The sequence below is a fragment of the Sphaerodactylus townsendi genome, linkage group LG16, assembly GCF_021028975.2.
Source record: "Sphaerodactylus townsendi isolate TG3544 linkage group LG16, MPM_Stown_v2.3, whole genome shotgun sequence".
Classification (NCBI taxonomy): domain Eukaryota; kingdom Metazoa; phylum Chordata; class Lepidosauria; order Squamata; family Sphaerodactylidae; genus Sphaerodactylus; species Sphaerodactylus townsendi.
This window is the reverse complement of record NC_059440.1, coordinates 9,404,826-9,426,497: the sequence shown is the minus strand read 5'-3', so window position 1 is coordinate 9,426,497 and position 21,672 is coordinate 9,404,826. Positions and strand designations below refer to the sequence as shown.

The following is a 21,672-nucleotide window of genomic DNA, read 5'->3' as shown; positions in this document are numbered from 1 at the left end:
TACTAAGATGGGGGGGGGGGGGGGTTTGAGGTGTCCTGTATACTTAACCCACTTTTGGGGGTGGCTGGGGTGGGAGTTTTACAATCTGTGATATTTTATAGTGGTTTCTGTTGTACTGTGTGGGATTTTATGGCGGTTTTTAGTGTAACCCGCCCTGAGACTGCTGTAAAGGGTGGGGAATAAATCATCATCATAAACATATAGCAAACCTGGGTGAAGGGTGCCAGTCAAGCTTTTCTGTGCACAGGAAATCATTCCTCCAGGTTGGACCTTACATTTCAGATATAGGTTGGCATCTGGCATGTTCAGTGAGTTATTTGTTTGTGAGTTATTTGTTTCAATGAGATTTGTCTGTAAGACATGAGGGATGATGAAGCAGAAGAGTTTGAATGTATACCCCACCTTTCTCTCCTGTAACGAGATTCAAAATGGCTTACAATCTCCTTTCCCTTCCCCACCCCCCACAACAGACACCTTGTGAGGAAGGAGCTGAGAGAGTTCAGAGAGAACTGTGACGGGTCCAAGGTCACCCAGCAGGAACACTGGAGTGTGAAAACACATCTGGTTCAACAGATCAGCCTCTGCCACTCAGGTGGAGGAGTGGGGAATCAAACCCGGTTTTCCAGATTAGAATCCACCTGCTCTTAACCACGACACCGTGCTGAATGCATGAATGAAGAACATAAGTACAGCAGAGACCTTGGGGGGAGCACATTCTGCATCCCCCGCTCCAAAACACCCCAGATTTTCTCTCCCATGGTAGTGAATAGGCCCAGTTCATTCACTTGAAAGGAAGCAAAAGAGAAGCTTCCGGGGTGGAGGTTAAACCCATCGATAGGTCTGGGGTGAGCTAGAAGCAGCTTCCTGCCCGCTCAGATGTGTCCTAGAATGCTGCTTCCTGGTATGTGAAGAGATTTCAACTACGGGGTAAAGCTGTCACCCTGCCAAGAGAGGACAACGCTGTGAGGACACTGCAGATACAAACGTGTGATCAAATCATCTGTCTGACCTCAGAATCCTGCAAGACAGCACGCAGAGGACGCAGTTCGATGCACGGAAAGCCGGTGCAGTCATCGCTGTTTTTGCAGAAAGAACTACACGCAAAGAGGGAGCGCGCCACGCCAGGAAGATCAAAGCGACCCAACTCCTCAAAAACAAAGAAAATAAAAGCTCTTGTCTCTCACTGCCCTGAGTGTGCCATGCCGAAGACGCTTGAGAAAGCATCACTGTGCGGCCTAATTTACGTTGGCGGGAGTACCACAGACTTCAGTCGCTGCCAAACAAACCAGTTGCCCTAACGTTACCCAGACCCTCTGCACTGCTTGCACCGAGCAATAATTCTAAACCTCTCCCCTCTAGGAGTTTCTTTCTCTCTCTGCATCGCATCAAGGTACTTTTGCTTGGCACCCAATGTTACAGACACGCTGGGAGGAATTTAGCCAACAACCCATAACCCAGAAAACACACCGAGAGCAGACTCAAGTTCACACGGAAGAAGAAGAGTCCAAAGTTATCTCTGGCTTTGAATATTTCCAGCCAATCCACATCACTCCCCAGTCAGTACTAAATATCATCAATACTACTTGACATCTACTGGAACCTTGGTTTTTCTGCACAATTTGTGGGAAACGTTTTGAGGCAGGAAATAATACGTTTCCTCCATGGGGTTCTGCATTGTTTTTACCCCAAAACATTTTATTTCCAGCCTCGAAACTTTTTAAATTAATCACTTTTTTAAAACTTGAGGCTGAACATTTTCAAAAGATGTTCACTTTACTGTGCAAATCTCTAAAACGTTTTACAATCCTCTCCACCTTCCCTGAACTTCTTCCTCGTGGCCATTTTGTGAGCTCACTCGCCCGTCCCCCCTCACCTGTTTATTAGATCATTTCTTTCTTTATGGGGTGGGGTGTGGGAAATCTTTAATGCACTGAGTATATAAGTTGCAGAACATCACAGGACAAGGCTGTGAGGCAATGAAGCATCAGTACCTCAACAAACTCAAGGAAAAAAGGGGAAAAACCACAGAATAGTGGCGATGAATTGTTTGCAGGGGTGAGTGTGGACAAAATGCACCGGGGGGGGGGGGGGGTTGAAAATGTTTTACAAACGTTTTAGGAGATTTGAGCAGAAAGAACCACTGTGTGGAGAGTGAAAGATGCCCACAAACAAAACAGAGTCTCTTTACTACTGAAGGGACTCCCCAGGTATGCAGAGAATAAAATTGTTGTAAAATAATAGTAAAGAAAAAGCCCTACAGAATTAACCTTATGAAGGCTGAGCGTGCTTTAGGGAGCAAGGAATGTTAAGAACGGCTGCGTAACAGTTTTGCACTGAAGGCAGAGATGCCTAGAAGGAAAGATTTGCCATTTTTTCTCCCCCTTCCTCGCCATACCTTGTAGCCCACCAACTCGTACTGCGAGACATCTATATATTTATTTATTTATGGGTTATATACCGCCCTACCCCCGGAGGGCTCTGGGCGATGCATAACATAATTTCCTCTTACAACCCATACAAACAAGACCCCATTAAAATTAAAATTAAAACAGCGATAAAATTAGCAAAGATGACGTCACGCAATAACCCCAATTAAAACCCTCCCAGAGAGGGGGGGAGCAGAACGAAAAAGTGGGTCCCGTAGATGACAAGGGAACTCCAAGCCGGAGGAATAAAAGGGGCACTTCAATCAGCGACTGGGCACTCCAAAGGCTCGGTGGAACAACTCAGTCTTACAGGCCCTGTGGAATTCACCAAGATCCCGCAGGCCCCGGACGGCTGGAGGGAGAGTGTTCCACCAGGCAGGGGCCAGGGCTGAAAAGGCCCTGGCCCGAGTGGAGGCCAGCCGGATCATTGAGGGGCCAGGGACCACCAGCAAATTGTAGGGACATTGAACTGTAGGGACATTCAACTGACTGCTCGGTAGCCTTTAGCACTGTAAAGTGGGTCAAGATGACCCTCACACTTTAGAGGGGGCTGAGAGAGAAAAAGAGGGTGGTCTCACCCTAGTGAGCTTGTGGGAGATACAAGATTTGATCTAAGGACTTCCTGCTCCACAACATTGTCTCCCAAGTAGGCTGGGTCAAAGACATCCAGTTTGCTGGAGCTGGCCTTTGAATAGCGATGTCAAGGCCCCAGAAGGGGGAACAAAAAGAAAAAGTTTGCGGTCTTTTCCATTTTTCCAACCAAACAGTTTGGGAAACGTGAGGGAGCACTAAAGAAAACGACAATGTTTTCAGAAAGGCGCGCCCGGCCTTTTTGACCCGGCCGGCACCTTTGGGATTCTGTCGCAGCGCTGTGGGCACAGCCATAAAATGGCCGCCACAGAAGGTGAAAAATGGGTGTCAGGGCATGTCTTCGGTCACACCGTCAAGATTCTTCTGACGGGGTGGCAGACGCTGCCAAAGCAACATATTAAAAAAAAACTGCAGAGCCAATCAAATCTCCAATGCTCAATTAGAAGCTGCGCTAGGCAGAAGCCCCACCGGGCCCTGCGTGCTTTCTAAAAGGGGCAGACACCAGAAAAGGTGTTGGCAAGAACCACGGTGGCCACCTGAATGGAAGCCCAGATTTTACTCATACAAAATGTTTATCATTTTAAAAAATTATTTTACAGCACAGGTAGTAACTATTAAATATACCGCGTACAAAGAGAGCCAGTGTGGTACAGTGGTTAAGGCACAGGTGTCAAACTCGTGGCCCTCCAGATGTTATGGACTACAGTTCCCATCATCCCCTGCCAGCATGATGTTGGCAGGGGATGATGGGAACTGTAGTCCATAACATCTGGAGGGCCGCGAGTTTGACACCTATGGGTTAAGGTATCGGGACTAGGCTTCAGATCTCCACTTGCAAAAGGGAAGCTTGCTGGGTAATCTTGGGCCAGTGATACACTCGCAGCCCTGACTCTGGCTAGCATTTGCCTAGAAAGCCTCCAAGAAATATCAGGTCGTGATGAGAGTCAGGCAATGGAATCTCACCTTCAACGGTCTCTTGCCCTTGAAAACACCATGGGACCAGGCGAAAAAGGGGGGGGGGGAGAAAACACAGCCAAAACAATACAGGGAACCACAAAGGTTGAGCTGGAAACAATAAAGAAATCACCAAATAACCGTATTTAAATATCTTTATCTTGTGATTTATTTATTTTTTTTGCTTGTTTGCAACATTTTCAGAACCCCAACGGGATCGATGAAAGTCAGCTGCGGTGTGATAACCAAAAAACAAAACAAAAAAACCCCACTTGTGTATATACAACATATATTTATAGCTTAAAAGAGAGTAATTCTGGCAACAATTAATAAGCTATGATGCATTTGATTAAAGAGTTCAGAATTATAAAGTTTAATTTGATATCCAAATATGCTGATAGCTTTACCATGGTGGTATGAGATTATCTGGACAGAAACTAACTCTCGTTCACTACAAATTATTCCCTACAGATATATCTTCCTCTCTCAAATTTGAAGGCCTTCATACTTTAAAATTTCATAAATATGCAAACAGTGTGATACGTTTGGGGTTTTTCAAACAGTAAACTAAGTTTAGATTGGATAAGCAGTCCTTACATGTTTCAGGACACACACACACACACCCCGCTTCAATGAAAAAAAATTTTTCTCGTGACTTCAGAATTTCTGAGCTAGTTAGAATGTCGGACTAGAACGCAACAGAGCCAGTGGTGGGATCCAAACATTTTAGTAACAGGTTCCCATGGTGGTGGGACTCAAACTGTGGCGTAGCGCCAATGGGGCGGGCGGGGCACAACGGGGGCAGGCATTCCGGGGGCGGGGGGGCATTCCTGGGCGGGGCTGTGGCAAGGACGCAGCCACTGCGCCGGTCCTTGGGCGGGAAACGAATGCACGCAGGCACAGGCTGCCACACACGCCGGTGCACCTCCTGCTAGACTGCTTCAAGTTCTGCGCGCTACTGCTGAGAGGAGGGGCATAACTAAGGCAAAAATCACACGGCAAAATCCCCAATTAGTAACCCCCTCTCGGCACACACAAATAATTAGTAACCTACTCTCGGGAACCTGTGAGAACCTGCTGGATCCCACCTCTGGACAGAGCCACATTCGAATCTCAACACCGTCATGGAAGCTTGATGGGTGACCTTCAGCAAGTCAGATTCTCTACCTTCCAGGGTTGGTGTGAGGATGAAGTGTAAAAGAAAGGAGCAAGCCATTTTGATCCCCCATTGAGGAAGGAAGGTAGGGTCTAAATGAAATAAATGAAAAACAAACATTCGCACTCGTGACATAGGTCTCTGCCCAGCCACAGAGCTCCCGAGCCCCATAAATACCATTCCAGATACAAATAGTTTGCATTCACTTCTTGAATAACTGTTAAAAGGGTTTCCCCCTTTTATTCAGCTCCTTACGAAACGAAACATCAGGACTGGATGGCGGGTGGGTGGGTGGGTGGCCCTGAATGAAGCCCCCTTCACCTGATGAAAAGGGGAAGGATTGGAGCACCTTCCTTATGAGGAGAGGCTGCAGCGTTTGGGACTCTTTAGTTTGGAGAGGTCTGAGCGGGGATATGATTGAAGTCTATAAAATTATGCATGGGGTAGAAAATGTTGACAGAGAGAAATCTTTCTCTCTTTCTCACAATACTAGAACCAGGGGGCATTCATTGAAAATGCTGGGGGGAAGAATTAGGACTAATAAAAGGAAACACTTCTTCACGCAACGTGTGATTGGTGTTTGGAATATGCTGCCACAGGAGGTGGTGATGGCCACTAACCTGGATAGCTTTAAAAGGGGCTTGGACAGATTTATGGAGGAGAAGTAGATCTCTGGCTACCAATCTTGATCCTCCTTGATCTCAGATTGCAAATGCCTTAGCAGACCAGGTGCTCGGGAGCAACAGCAGCAGAAGGCCCTTGCTTTCACATCCTGCATGTGAGCTCCCAAAGGCACCTGGTGGGCCACTGCGAGTAGCAGAGTGCTGGACTAGATGGACTCTGGTCTGATCCAGCAGGCTAGTTCTTATGTTCTTATGTTCTTATGGAAGGTGGAAAACAGGTCTGACCTTGGTGCTCTGGGCAGAATGAGAACGGCCACGGACACTCTGCCTGGCACCCGATCTCGCCTCCTTCAACCAGCCCCAACAGCAAAGATCCCCCGACTCTGGGGTCTTCTCATATCCAGGACAAGAAAGCAGGCGGTTGCCACTGCTTCGAACGACAATGCCTCGAGGGGGGCTGAGGGACAGAAGGCAGGAATATGCATTTTCAAACCAGGAATGCAACTTTGTCCTTTTCTGGGTCAGCTGCCTCCTCTGCCCTCTGGGAAACAACACGGTGTCTTACTGGAGCAAGCAAATAAGCTCCGACAGGAGGGGCAGATGCCCTGCCCAGACCCCCCCCCCGCCCCCAAAGGATACACACACTCTCTGAAATGAAAAAAGGGCTTTAAGTCACACGTGATCATTTTCATAAACACAATCGAGAGAGGAAGGGGTTGTGGCCTCTGCTTCTACTTCTGTGGTGGTGTCTTTATGGCAGGGGGAAGCGGTGTGGACGACAGGAACACCAGCAGGGCAGTGACGTGACGATATCTGCAGGCTACAGATCGGCATCTCAAATCGAAGAGCTCCCGCGCCGCGATTTCATCATTTACAGTCCTTCCTGCCTCTCCACAATTCAGGGTGCACAGCCCCGAGATATCCGGGGGGGGGTGGGGGAAATGATATCTTTCCTGCGTTGCAAAAGCTCATGATGCAATCCCTGGGAAAGCGAAGGAGCGGGGAAAGCGGACGACCGAACATTTCCACAAAAGCTCATTCATTCGTGCACAGAGCCAGGAAAAACGTTACAGCGCTTCCCTCGGCAGACGGCAAAAACCGAGATGTGGCACAGAGGCACACACCAAGTTATCTCTCCAGATTGATTGAATTTTAATATTGCGGTCAAAGACCAGCCCTTAAAAGTTTCTACATCATTTCGTCCACAAAGTACCTACATACAAATCTGATGTACCTTCCGCTGTTACACAAATGCACACGATAAAATATACAGTTACATAAAAAATAGCCTCAAGATTCAGTTCCTTAGATGGGCAATTTCAAAAGTAGAGTCATAACATCCATGTACACAATATTACCACATCCCCATCATATCTTAATCTCCCCACTAATTATTCGCTACTAAAGCATATCTATTATAAATTTGCCTTAACATTCCTTTAAATTTAGCTCTTCTCCACTTATCATAATAGTCTTAAATAGATATATTTGTATAAGTTATCTGTCCAAATACTAGATACAGGGGTAGGGAACCTGCGGCTCTCCAGATGTTCAGGAACTACAATTCCCATCAGCCCCTACCAGCATGGCCAATTGGCCATGCTGACAGAGGCTGATGGGAATTGTAGTTCCTGAACATCTGGAGAGCCGCAGGTTCCCTACCCCTGTACTAGAAGAATCTGGCAGCTTTTCCATCCACCCCGGCCCCTGAAAATCAGAATCTGAAGCCTGGCTCTTAGAACAGTGCTTGGCATCCTAGCTCAGAGGAAAACCAGGTACAGATGGAGTAGAACGGTAGGGTGCACAAGCCACAAGCCAGCCCATGAGAGGGGAGACAGACCCACAACAACAGCTAGGAAACAGGACAAGCCACGTATACCTGAAATCTCCTTCCTATGCCGATAAAATAGGCATCCCTCCAACACGGAGACAACAGCAGAAGTGGGGTCAGCAGAAATGATCTTAGGAGCAGCAGTGGCGTAGTGGTTAAGAGCAGGTGCGTTCTAATCTGGAGGAACCGGGTTTGATTTCCCGTTCTGCTGCTTGAGCTGCGGAGGCTTATCTGGGGACTTTAGATTAGCCTGTGCACTCCCAACACACGCCAGTTTGAGTGGCCTTGGGCTAGTCACAGTTCTTCTGAGCTCTCTCGGCCCCACCTACCTGACAGGGTGTTTGTTGTGAGGGGGGAAGGGAAAGGAGAGTGTAAGCCCCCTTGAGTCTCCTACAGGAGACAAAGGGGGGATATAAATCCAAACTCTTCTTCTTATGTGAATTAGAGCCCCTTTTGGCTGCAGGTTGAGTGTGCAAAATGCCCTCTGGGTTCAAAGAGCTGGAGAGCAAAAAACAACATTTTGCAAAAAGCTCAGTTCCCTCAAAGTCCAAAACCATTTAACTACTCACTTGGTGAAGATCACCTTTTAGAACAGGGCGCTGCAGCCACCGCTCCGCTCTCTTCCAATTTATGACAGCCGTTTGTTTGTTTTTTAATAAAAAGGAGTCAGGCCTAGGCAGGCTTTTAAAAAATAGCGTCCATTGGAGACCAACATCAAATGTCAGGTTGCCAGTCTATAAGCACAGCTCTGCGAATTCTTGCCTCAAGGAAGCATAGTGTTGGATACAGAACTCCGTCTTTCATGCCCTTTTACAAATACTCCTTACAGCTGCCAAGGTATGCTTGAAAAGATACAGCCAATGCCCACGTGAGCCTCCAGGCAATTGGCCATGCTGGCAGGGGCTGATGGGAATTGTAGTCCATGAACATCTGGAGAGTCGCAGGTTCCAGACCCCTGCTCCAGGGCCAGAAGAGAAGTCGCTGAGGCTCAAACTATACCCCAATACCAGCGGTTCTGTACCTCTCCCCATCCCTCTTGAGATGGGGTGCAGCAGGTCCCATTTTAAGAACAAAAGGAGCATATAGGTGAGAGGGTGGGTTGTGCTAAACCAGCCCCCATCTGCAGACGTTCTTTAAATTTGCTCCGATGTAGAAGTGAAAAGTTGCCTAGAAACACAACACTCATTACTTGCTGTTTTCGGTTTTTAAATGTCAGATCTTTTGGCCCACACTTTACACCTGACTGTTCGGAGGGCCCCCAGAATACGTTGGGAACTGAAGCCAAATTTGGCAGAACGATCAGCCGCTGGATTTCTACATCCGAGAATGCCCTGATTGAGTGGACCGCTGGAAGCCAAGAGTTCCCACGACATCAGATATCGACGCATGACGTGCGCATGAAGGCTAAACAGAGCACATCCATCTTGAAGACCGGCCTGCCCATGCGGAATTCAATGGCCCTGCTAATAGGATCATCATCTCTCAGGAACGGCTCAGAAAGGAAAACTAAAGAGGCGCTTATGCCCATAACGCTGTCTTGAGCAGCATCGGGTGATAACTGCTTAGGGAAGTGTTCCTTGCAGTTTAGGATCATAGAATCATAGAGTTGGAAGAGACCCCCAGGGCCATCCAGTCCAACCCCGGCAATGCAGGAACACACAATCAAAGCACTCCTGACAGATGGCCATCCAGCCTCTCTTTAAAATCCTCCAAAGGAGGAGACTCCACTACACTCCGAGGCAGTGCATTCCACAGCCCTGACTGTCAGGAAGTTTTTCCTGACAGCACATTGGTTAAGCACACTGGATGACAGCACATTGGTTAAGAAAATGAGATGTGAGCCGGGACGGTCATGGTTTAAATCTCTCCTTAGCCATACAGTCACCAGGTGGCCACAGGCCTGCAATTCTCTCTCGGTCTCAGCATCCTGGATATCTGCAATTGCTGGCAATACCGGACTACCCTGACAGGGCCCTTCTAAGCACTGCTGAGGCCACGTTTGCAAAGCACTCAAACTGCATTATATCGATCATTTTAAGGCAACGTTTGTGCAAAGGATGAAAAGGGAGAAGGAACAGACCGGGACAAAACTGTTTGGAAAGCAGCTGGGTAGGGCTAAGAGGTCACCTATTATAAGAACATAAGAATGAGACTGCTGGATCAGACCAGAGTCCATCTAGTCCAGCACTCTGCTACTCGCAGTGGCCCACCAGGTGCCTTTGGGAGCTCACATGCAGGATGTGAAAGCAATGGCCTTTTGCTGTTGTTGCTCCTGAGCACCTGGTCTGCTAAGGTATTTGCAACCTCAGATCAAGGAGGATCAAGATTGGTAGCCATAGATCGACTTCTCCATAAATCTGTCCAAGCCCCTTTTAAAGCTATCCAGGTTAGTGGCCATCACCATCTCCTGTGGCAGCATATTCCAAACACTAATCGCACATTGCGTGAAAAAATGTTTCCTTTTATTAGTCCTAATTCTTCCCCCCAGCATTTTCAATGTATGCCCCCTGGTTCTAGTATTGTGAGAAAGAAAGAAAAATTTCTCTGTCAGCATTTTCTATCCCATGCATAATTTTATAGACTTCAATCATGTCCCCCCCTCAGACGTCTCCTCTCCAAACTAAAGAGTCCCAAACGCTGCAGCCTCTCCTCATAAGGAAGGTGCTCTATCAACCCCTCTACCATAAGGAATGTCCCTATCAGCCCCTCGCAGAAGGAAGTATGATACACATGGAAAGCACATGTACTGCCTAAAGGTGCCTAGTGAGCAGATGGTTCCCAGAGCCTCAAGTGATCCAGACAAATTCGAGACAGCAGAAGAAACCCCCTGTAACTGTGTTTCCATGCTTTCTATGAGCAGACTCTCATTCAGCTGCCACTAACTTTAGCAACCCAAGGACCCCCCCATTCTGATTGTATTTTCGTGGATCTTCAAGCGCTCCACACTTCCCTCACCCACAACCACCAGATAGTCCCGTTTTAAAGGGCACTGCAAGTCATGTGCACCATCATTATTATATCCGAACTGGGAAACAGAGCGTGGATCCTTAAATCCACAGGTTAGGGCCATGAACAGACAAGAGTTTAACGTACCACCAAACAATAGAACTAATGCCTGCAGCTTTAAGACATGAATGCCCTCTGAGAACTCTGAGAACTCAGTAGCCATTTTTGGAGTTGTCAGGAAACCATAAGAACACTGCCTTCAAGCCCTGTTTTTTATTTACTTCCAGCTTGTAAAAGGCAGCAGCCCTTTCCAGGGCTGTTTTGTCCCCCGCAGCCCACCACTGCTTCCTTCCTCCTCCATCACTGCTTCCTTGTTGACAAAACTCACTGGGGCCAGGCCATACAGCAACAACATGATTTACATAATTCTAAGTAACAGAAGCCATCGCACAACTAATCTAAGTTACTCACTACTGTTCAATTGGTATGACTCACCCAATACCAGCAGTGTCTACCGGATGACTTGAAGCCACACAACTCATGTAGGCCCAGCGGAGGCCACCATACAACTCATACGATTTGGAAAGGTGCTGCATTGATCACCACACGACTCACCTGAGTCATGTGCTGCTGCATGACATTTTCGACCTGGCCAAACTTTCCCAGGGAAAGGTTTTCAGGGGAAGGGGGAAAGGAAAACCTGAAAGAGGGACCGAGAGGTAGTTAGGCTGGTAGGGAGAAGAAAAGGGGAGAGGCTGTCAGGGGCAAAAAGAAGTAAATGGGTGGGAGGAGTAGAAGGAAGTAGGGAAATAGGACAGGCTATGAGGTTGCTGAGGGAAGGAAAGAGGAAATAGTGTGGGGAAAAGAATATGGGGGGAACTAAGATGCCCCCCACGAGTTTTCACAGGTCCCCCCCCACTTGTCCTATCTCAAAACAATACAGGGAGAACCACACTAGCCACATTCAAGACCTTTTGAATTTTAGCCCATGGCAAAACAGGCGAGGAGCAGAAAAGTCTGTGCTTGCCTTTTCCATGCAAGCAGTGGATCCAACTGGGGTTATTTATTGACTCCACCTACTTGCTTCTGCTGCCAGCAGACAGCTTTTCTTTAAACCACACCTCTGAGCATACAAAGCTGCTTTCTGTTTTGACATCAAGCACAGTTGACTTATGGGGCTCTATAGGGTTTATTACATAAGCTTATTGCAAACTCCAAAATACATGGGTAACAGATATGGACAGTTAAAAGTGTCAGACTAGTATCTGGGAGATCCACGTTCAAATCCCCACTTGTGCCACAGAAACTCACTAAGTGGCCAGTCACACTCGCTCAACCTAACCTACCTCACAGGGTTGTTGTGGAAATAAAATAAAGGAGAGGAGAGTAATGTAAGTCACTTTGGGTCCACATTGGGGAGAAAAGTACAGTATAAATTAATTAACTGAATAATAATAAAATTCCTCAAAAATAAACCATTTATTATGGAGAAACACACTTTCAATATTCCACCTTAGGTAACTAATAAATCTGTCAGCAACAAAAGTAAGCAGACTGATTCTCAAGTTCATATCAACAACCTTCTTCATATCTTCCTTTCAATCATTTTCATTAATTGCACTCTCTATATATAGGGCAACATACCCTAAAACAATATTGGTAAATGTTTTCCCAATACTATGTTTAACAATAAAACCTCTTCTGGGACTTCATAACAAAAAACCCCTCTGCTCCAGGCAGTAAACATAACACTCTGTCACCCCTCAACTTTCTCCCTCCCTCTGGATTCTAACTAAGATTCTTCCTAGTCGTAACTACGATTCTACCTAGGAGTCTTCCTAGTTGTAACACTAGCTGCTTAACCCTTGCCATAGAAGCTGTACCCTTCTTTGTGCCAAAACAAGCACACCCCAGGGCCAAATCAAAACATCTTTCTGCCAGATCCATACAGAGTGAGCAGATAATTGGGAAATCATCAAATTACAGAACACACCGTTAAAAATGAACAGAAAATCACAATTACGAAAGAAAATGGATGAAGCCACCATTGTTAAAGATCTTGGGGAAAACGGAGGAAACCCCCCCAGCGCTTTTTAAATTGCTAACTAAACAGAGGAAAAAATACACACGTTCAGGCTATAATATTACACAGACCCCAACCTCGTGGCGGGGGAGAGAAGAAAGGGGAGGAAGGAATGAATGAACTGTTTCCTGCAGCTGTCAATGCAGGCCTGGAGAAAGGCACTTGGACGGAAGGGGGAGGGGGACAAAATACGGAGGAGAAAAGGGGGGGAATCGCGAGAGGAGCCGCGCATGCGTAGAAGCGCGGGCCGGACTCTGGAGCGCCCGTGCGCTTTTTCCTCACGGCAGACACTCACCGAGGCGCAGGGGCTGGAGGTGGCGCTGGGGGTAGGCGACCGCTGCACCGTCACCAGAGCCATCGGGGCGCGGCGGGGCCTCCCCGGCCGGCCTGCCGGGAACCTTCACTCCATGGCGGGGGTCGCGGAGAGGGTGGAGGGGAAGAGAGGGAGGGGGGGATGGCGGCAGAGAACGTCAACGGCGGCAGCTCTTCTCCCACCAACGGTCTCTCGCCGACTGAGGCGCGGCGGGGTTGGGCCGGCCGGGCACAATGAGGCGCGTGCGCGCCTGCGCCACCTGTCACCGGCGAGCCCCGCCCCCCGATGCGGCTCCTGCAGGATTGTAACCCTTTCGCGCCCGCCTCGGAGCTCCAAGTGTTTTTTTCCCCTCTCTCGCTCTTTCCCTAGTTATGTTTTCAAACGCGGGACGTTGACGATCACCCTGTTTGTATTTTGCTTTTATCATCTGGCGAACATCTGGCAACTTTTAGGAAAGGCAGCAGGTAAGAGATTCGGCAGGAGGCACCTCTTGGCACAGTGGAACTCACTGCCACGGGATAAGCAGCGGTTTTCTGAAGAGGCGAATAGACAAATTATTCTAATCAGTTGTGATGGCCACACTAGATTAGTGGGGTTTCAAAGGTGATTTAATAACTGGTGGTGGGTTTTCCGGGCTGTGTGGCCGTGGTCTGGTAGATCTTGTTCCTAACGTTTCGCCTGCAGCTGTGGCTGGCATCTTCAGAGGTGTATCACAAAGAGAAGTCAACCAGACTTCTCTCTGCGATACACCACTGAAGATGCCAGCCACAGATGCAGGTGAAAGGTTAGGAACAAGATATACCTGACCACCGCCACACAGCTCGGAAAACCCACAACAGCCATGAAAGCCTTTGACAATACAGTGATTTAATAAATTCGTGGAGGAAGAGAGGTCCATTAGTGGCTGCTAGCCTTGTTGCCTGAATGGAACCTCCATGTTTGGATTCACTGTATCTCCAAAGGCCAGTGGCTGGGAGACAGCAACTAGAGGAGGCCTCTGTGGGCCACTGCTACCAGTCTTTTGAGCCATTTGCCTGACCGGTGTGGAAGAAACAGGATGCTGGACTAGACAAATAATCAGTCTGACTTAGCAGGCCTCTTCTTAGTTTCCCTGCCTGTTGTTTGTGGCTGGTGCTATGTCCAGACTCCTTGGCATGGTTATGGGCATCACTGCATCCCCACGTCAAGGAGTGACATGTTGCTGGTTTGGTTTTCTCCTAGTTGTAAAAAACTTAGGAGCCTTAAAGAGTCTGCAGTCTTAAGCACAAACCTACTCATGAACGTGAAGCTCCAGACCCGGAGGCCCCTTCCGCACATGCAGAATAATGCACTCTCAATCCACTTTCACAATTGTTTGCAAGTGGATTTTGCTATCCCACACAGCTGCAGAGTGCACTGAAAGTGGGTTGAAAGTGCATTATTCTGCATGAGACGCACAAAAGGCAGACGCTGCAGAGGAGGGAGCAGCCACTGGTGGTGACTTTTCCCCTTGTCTCCATTCTAGAGGAACTCACTTGTGGACTGCGTGCCATTCCTGTTGAATGTGTGACTTCATTATTCTCTATGAAATACCGGAATGATATGGATCATCCGATCTATCCCAGGTGGTTTCATCGCCTGTGTTGGTAGAATATACTCTGGCAGGGGCTATGCAATGGTGTAATCAATTACACCATGCAGACCGGGGCAGGCTGGTCTTTTTTTCTTTTTTTCTTGGCATCTGTGCTTTTGGCATCTGTGCCAAAAAAGGGATTGGCCTCCTTTCCCCCTGGCTGTTCTCCTGTGCCTTTGACAGCAGCCCAAGGCACAGCAGATGAAATGTTTTCAGGGCATGGTGATGGAGCAATGGTCAAACTTTTAAACATCTATGGAATTGGCCGCTGTCAAAAGTGCAGGCCAGTGTGCTGGCAATTCCTTGGGTCTTCTGATGAGCCTATCTTATGAGCTCAGGCCAAGGATCAGTCTAGTCTAGCAACGATGGTCAGTCAAGCACAGCAGGAGAGCATGAAGGCAGATCTGCTCTGTTGTTTGTCCCCGCAGCGTCTGGTACTGAAAGATACACTGTCTCTGAACATGGAAGTTCTATTTAGTTAGTACGTCACGCCACTATTGATTGGCCTCTCATCCACAAATGCATTCCCAGTGGCCTCCTAGTGGACACTGGGAGGACCAACATCATCACAAAGTCTAGTTGGCTGGGAAAACTGCCCTTAGCAAGCGGAAACCTTACTTTTCTAACCTAAATAATTACCCCAAACAGAGGAAAAACAACAGTAGCCTTCTTTCACTGAGCGGCATCTCAGCATCAGAAATTATTGTTCTGGTAAGCATCTTCCAGGCACATTCAGTTCAAAGATGCACCGCAGTTACCAGACCAGGAGAAGATCACCAGGAGAAGACAAATGGAAAGCAGTGACTCATTCAGAGACACAGAGTGCCCCTGTTTGAAAGGATAATTTATTGTGGGAGGGTTCCAGAGGAGCTACTCACTATTTGACTTAGTTACTCTTCTCTCTCACTCACCAGCCGAGCCCTTGTACCTCACACTCTTCATAGGCAATGACTGGCAAAACTTGATCCAATTTATTGCAGTGGTTAGAGTTCCAGAGTAGAACTGGGGAGACCACGCTCTGAATTCTCACTCTTCCCTTCAAACATCCTGTGGAGCTATTTATTTCCATTCCACCTAGCCAATTGGCCATGCTGGCAGGGGCTGATGGGAATTGTAGTCCATGAAGATCTGGAGCGCCATAGGTTGGCCACCCCGACCTAGCCTGTTTCACAGCTCATTTGGGAGGATAAAGCGAGGGGGGCGGCGGGGGGGGGGGAGTATCACGTGTGCCACTCTGAGCTCTTGAAAGGAAGGAGAACATTAAAAATGTGATGAATAAATTGATCTTGCTCCAGCCGGGCCCCTGGTAGAGTCTTCCGTTCCTTCCCCGGTGTGCCAATTCCATTACCACCACCCTCTCCCGGCCTCTGGGGAGCTTTTCCCGATTGTTTTGCTTCCATTAAAAGCTACAGCAGCATATGAATTATTCCAATGAAATTTGACAGTGCTGTTTTTTTTTGTTGCTGGCTCTGCATCTGTTCCAGTAGTGTTGGATCTCTGGGGGAAATAACACACAGCGCTGCATCCAAACAGCATCCAAGGGCTACAAAAGGAAATGGCAGTTTGCGGGGCTGACTTGAATCAGCCTCAGCCGTTACAGCTGACCTTCCCGAAGTTCCTTTTCGCCTCTAGGAAAAAAAAAAGGAGTCCGTGCTCCGTTTGCTCTCCGTGTACTTGACCACAAACAACTATTCGCCGCTCACGCCAAGCCAAGTTACAATATATACAGTATATTCCTTGGCTGGAGGGTCAGGCATTCCAACGATATTTGAGAACGCTCTGTATTTTTTATTGAAAATATGGGAAGCCAGTAAAATGTACAGAAGGTACAGCCAAAAGTAGCAGGAGAAGATGCAAGGCTGCACATTTTTTAAAAGGAAGCACGTAGAGGAGAAATAAACAGAGAAGGGTAAGCAGAACGTACGTGTGTGAACTCCACCCACAAGCTTTGGCAGCGGCTCATGAGAAACTTAGAGTGGCTAAAGCACCGGACTAGAGCTGGGGAGTATTTGTGTTCCAATCACAGCTATCAAGTTCGCCAAGTGACTTGGGGACCAGCCAGTCAGTCTGACCTACCTCGCAGCGCCCGTTGTAGGGATAAAAGAAGGGACTGGTGAGCCACGCGTATTGCCCTGAGCTCTTTGAAATGAGGGCAAGATGAGAAAATGTGAGTAGGCAGATGAGCAACAGACAGGATGGATCCTTTGTGTTGAAACCAGTTTGGCTTTCTCCAAAAAGATCACTGGGGACAGTGGCTCTGTGGGACACTTTGATATTTCTCTCAAAGGTCTTTTGAGACTATGTCTGCAATTTATTAGTATTTCATGTTTCATATTTAATCAAGGAAGACCTCTGGGGCTACCCGTGTTGACGCCACACACTGAGATAAGAGCAGCAGTGGCGTAGTGGTTTAAGTGCACCCTAATCTGGAGAACTGGGTTTGATTCCCTGCTCAGCCACTTGATCTGTGGAGGCTTATCTGGGGAACTAGATTAGCTTGTGCACACTAACACATGCCAGCTGGGTGACCTTGGACTAGTCACAGCTTTTCGGAGCTCTCTCAGCCCCACCCACCTCACAGGGTGTTTGTTGTGGGGTGAGGGAAGGGAAAGGAGATTGTAAGCCCCTTTGAGTCTCCTTACAGGAGAGAAAGGGGGATATAAATCCAAACTCTCCTTCTACTCTTCTTCTTTAACCCTCTTCCTTCAAGCCAACAGCAAGATGGGAGGGGTAAGGTGCCCTTTGTCCTAGCATCTGATATTTACAATGAGGGGAGATTTGGGGGCTCTAGAGCTATCAATGTGGCCAAAGTGAGTCCCTTGGTAGTCAGTGGCCTAAACCCTCCGTAGAACTATATTTCCCCAGGGCAGTGGTTCTCAACCTTCCTAATGCCGCGACCCTTTAATACAGTTCCTCATGTTGTGGTGACCCCCAACCCTAACATTTAATCCATTTTACAGGTGGAGAGCACTGAGGCAGAGAGTCTTAGGCGACCCCTGTGAAAGGGTCGTTCGACCCCCAAAGTCCCGACCCCCAGGTTGAGAACCACTGCCCCAGGGTTTCTGGGTCCATAAAGTAGGCCCGAGCTAAGGTTAAGTCCAGAATTGTAGATGTACCTCAGAAAAGGGAAGGCCTGTCTGAGCAATCTGTTATCGCGCATCTGTTCGCCATGCAGCGAGCAAAGCCGGCCATGCATCTGTGGTGCCCAAACCACATAAGAGGGGATGAGGTTCCCAGAGGAATATCCTGAAATTTCTGCAAGCCTGCAGCAGCCTATTGTGCCAAAGGCTGCTCTAACCAGTGAGGTCCAAAGAGCTGCTGCCATTGGTTCTTTGTGGCCAGTGAGAAGAGGGACGGAGACTTTCTGCTTTTCCCAGGGGAGCCCCCTGCAACCCCACTACACAGCTAACTACACTTGAAAGCAAGGAGGGTTTCTAGAGCAGTTTGTGCTGATACATGGAAGTTAGGGGTATGGCAGGGAGGGGGGAGAAATGTGTGTTGGATCCTGAACATAAGAACATAAGAACATAAGAACAAGCCAGCTGGATCAGACCACAGTCCATCTAGTCCAGCTCTCTGCTATTCGCAGTGGCCCACCAGGTGCCTTTGGGAGCTCACATGCAGGAGGTGAAAGCAATGGCCTTCTGTGGCTGTTGCTCCCGAGCACCTGGTCTGTTAAGGCATTTGCAATCTCAGATCAAAGAGGATCAAGATTGGTAGCCATAAATCGACTTCTCCTCCATAAATCTGTCCAAGCCCTTTTTAAAGCTATCCAGGTTAGTGGCCATCACCACCTCCTGTGGCAGCATATTCCAAACACCAATCACACATTGCGTGAAGAAGTGTTTCCTTTGATTAGTCCTAATTCTTCTCCCCAGCATTTTCAATGAATGACCCCTGGTTCTAGTATTGTGAGAAAGAGAGAAAAATTTCTCTCTGTCAACATTTTCTACCACATGCATAATTTTATAGACTTCAATCATATCCCCCCTCAGCCGTCTCCTCTCCAAACTAAAGAGTCCCAAACGCTGCAGCCTCTCCTCATAGGGAAGGTGCTCCAGTCCCTCAATCATCCTTGTTGCCCTTCTCTGCACTTTTTCTATCTCCTCAATATCCTTTTTGAGATGCGGCGACCAGAACTGGACACAGTACTCCAAGTGCGGTCGCACCACTGCTTTATATAAGGGCATGACAATCTTTGCAGTTTTATTCTCAATTCCTTTCCTAATGATCCCCAGCATAGAGTTTGCCTTTTTCACAGCTGCCATGCATTGAGTTGACATTCCCATGGAACTATCAACTAAGACGCCCAAATCCCTTTCCTGGTCTGTGACTGATAGCACTAACCCCTGTAGCGTGTATGTGAAGTTTGGATTTTTTGCCCCTATGTGCATCACTTTGCATTTTGCTACATTGAACTGCATTTGCCATTTCTTAGCCCACTCACCTAATTTATCAAGGTCCGCTTGGAGCTCTTCGCAGTCCTTTGTGGTTCTCACCACCCTACATAATTTGGTAACATCTGCAAACTTGGCCACCACGCTACCCACCCCTACTTCCAGGTCATTTATGAATAGGTTAAAGAGCACTGGTCCCAATACAGATCCTTGGGGGACACCACTCCCTACATCTCTCCATTGTGAGAACTTCCCATTTACACCCACTCTTTGCTTCCTGTTTCTCAACCAGTTTTTAATCCATAGGAGGACTTCCCCTCTTATTCCTTCATTGCTGAGTTTTCTCAATAGTTTTCTCAATCCTGTCATTGTCTATCAAAGGATGAGAAAGAAGACTTCCAAACTAGCAGTGGCGTAGGAGGTTAAGAGCTTGTGTATCTAATCTGGAGGAACCGGGTTTGATTCCCAGCTCTGCCGCCTGAGCTGTGGAGGCTTATCTGGGGAATTCAGATTAGCCTGTACACTCCCACACACACCAGCTGGGTGACCTTGGGCTAGTCACAGCTTCTCGGAGCTCTCTCAGCCCCACCTACCTCACAGGGTGTTTGTTGTGAGGGGGGAAGGGCAAGGAGATTGTAAGCCCTTTGAGTCTCCTGCAGGAGAGAAAGGGGGGATATAAATCCAAACTCCTCCTGCTCCTGCTCCTGCTCCTGCTCCTGCTCCTGCTGCTGCTGCTGCTGCTGCTGCTGCTGCTGCTGCTGCTGCTGCTGCTGCTGCTGCTTCTTCTTCTTCTTCTTCTTCTTCTTCTTCTTCTTCTTCTTCTTCTTCTTCTTCTTCTTCTTCTTCTTCTATGTGTAACCCACAAATGTCCTTGAGGGAGTTGTGCTCCATCATCCCTACAGAATCCCTCTTTACCCTTCGAAACTGTTTGGCGGTGTCTTCAGCAAGTTTCCGTGTCTGCTCTCCAAGGCTGTTCAAAGTATAACATGCTTGGTCTCCACGTGGAGGGGTCATATACAAGCCATCTCCCCTCCCACCCCACCATTGCTTTCCTACCAAAGGCAACACTGCAGTCCATTTCTAGTTTTTCCGCTTTTTGCTGTGTTTAGTTCAGACGGCATGGTGATGCAATTGCAGTCAGGAAACGTAGGCCCGTTCCTTCCCATTTCCACCATTCAAGAAAAGAGAAGATCACCCCCACCCCTTCTGTGAGCAGCAGGAGTTGGCTAACATCTGGAATTGTTGCCGAGCAACATCAAACATATGCTGGAGTAAAGCTCTGCAGGCTGGTTCTCCTAGCCTAGGATGCCCTTGCAAGTTTTTCGACAGCTAAAGTCAGGTGATCATGCCTTAAATTCCTAGGTGTCTGCTCAGAGAAACTCTTTTCTTGGTGGCTGCTCCAAAAGATAAGAATAGACAACTTTGTTTCCTTAGCAAAACGAGTATTTACATACTAGCAACGACAAGGGGAAAAAGAAGCGTGGCTGTCGGTGTGGTTTAGTGGCCCTGCGCCAAAGGTTTTAACTGTCGTCCCACATTTCAGAAAGCTAGCATGCAGGGCCTTTCCTGACTTGGGGTTACAGCAGTATAGACATTTCTTTCATTTCTTTCTGTCACGCTGCTATTAAAAACCCCAGAGAAGCAGATATATGATACCTAGGAGGGGTATCATAGCCAGACAGCAATTTGCGTTAAACTTTTCAGAGAAAAGCAAAGTTCAGGTTATGTATAGGGTTGCCATTCTCCCCAACCCCCGCACATTTACATTCCCTGGCCCTACTCTCATGCCTTTGAACAGCAGTGGTTAAGAGCAGGTGTACTCTAATCCAGAGGAACCGGGTTTGATTCCCCACTCTGCCACTTGAGCTGTGGAGCCTTATCTGGGGAATTCAGATTAGCCTGTGCACTCCAACACTCGTCAGCTGGGTGACCTTGGGCTAGTCACAGTTCTTCTGAGCTCTCTCTCTTCTGAGCTCTCTCACCTACCTCACAGGGTGTTTGTTGTGGGGAGGGGGGAGGGAAAGGAAATTGTCAGCCCCTTTGAGACTCCTATAGGACAGAAAGGGGGGGGGATATAAATCCAAACTCTTCTTCTTTGACAGCAGTCCATTTAGCAAGTAGATTCTTTTCCAAAGGTGAGTATAGTTCGATTCCTTAAGATATATTGTTTGATCCTTACGATCAGTGTGTGTGCGTTTGTGTAAAGTGCTGCGAAGTTGCAGCTGACTTATGGCGACCCCAGCAAAGGAGCTTTCGAGGCAAGTGAGAAGCGGAGGTGGTTTGCCATTGCCTTCTCCTGCAGAGACTTCCTTGGTGGTCTCCCTTCCCAGTACTGACCCTGCTTAGCTCTGGAGATTGGGCTATGCCAGGCTGCCTTCGCTCCCTTTCATCGCTGTGGTGATGTGCTAAGAGACAGGAAGGTAGGGCTGAAGAATGCACTCTCTGATTGGCTGAGCTGCCGTAGACCTTGGTTGTTATCAGAGTTATCAGGCGCCTTTGATATAGTGCAGTGATTCTCAACCTGTGGGTCGGGACCCCTTTGGGGGTCGAATGACCCTTTCACAGGGGTCGCTTAAGACTCTCTGCATCAGTGTTCTCCATCTGTAAAATGGATAAATGTTAGGGTTGGGGGTCACCACAACATGGGGAACGGTATGAAAGGGTTGCGGCATTAGGAAGGTTGAGAACCACTGATATAGTGGATCATGGGATCTTCTTATGATATTTGGAGGTTGGAATT

General features: G+C 47.9%; 2 protein-coding genes across 2 annotated transcripts in view; one reads left to right on the top strand and one right to left on the bottom strand.

Moving 5' to 3' along the window:
• The window catches only part of SSH2 (slingshot protein phosphatase 2), a 143,164-nt gene extending 130,008 nt beyond the window's left edge, over positions 1-13,156 (bottom strand). Inside the window, exon 1 of the mRNA XM_048518818.1 lies at positions 12,906-13,156. Within this exon, the coding sequence (XP_048374775.1) occupies positions 12,906-12,968 (63 nt within the window). The 5' untranslated portion in view covers positions 12,969-13,156. The remainder of the gene's footprint in view (positions 1-12,905) is intronic.
• EFCAB5 (EF-hand calcium binding domain 5) overlaps positions 13,075-21,672 on the top strand; it is a 68,349-nt gene continuing 59,751 nt past the window's right edge. Inside the window, exon 1 of the mRNA XM_048518589.1 lies at positions 13,075-13,387. The gene's annotated coding sequence lies outside the window, so the exon portion shown is untranslated. The remainder of the gene's footprint in view (positions 13,388-21,672) is intronic.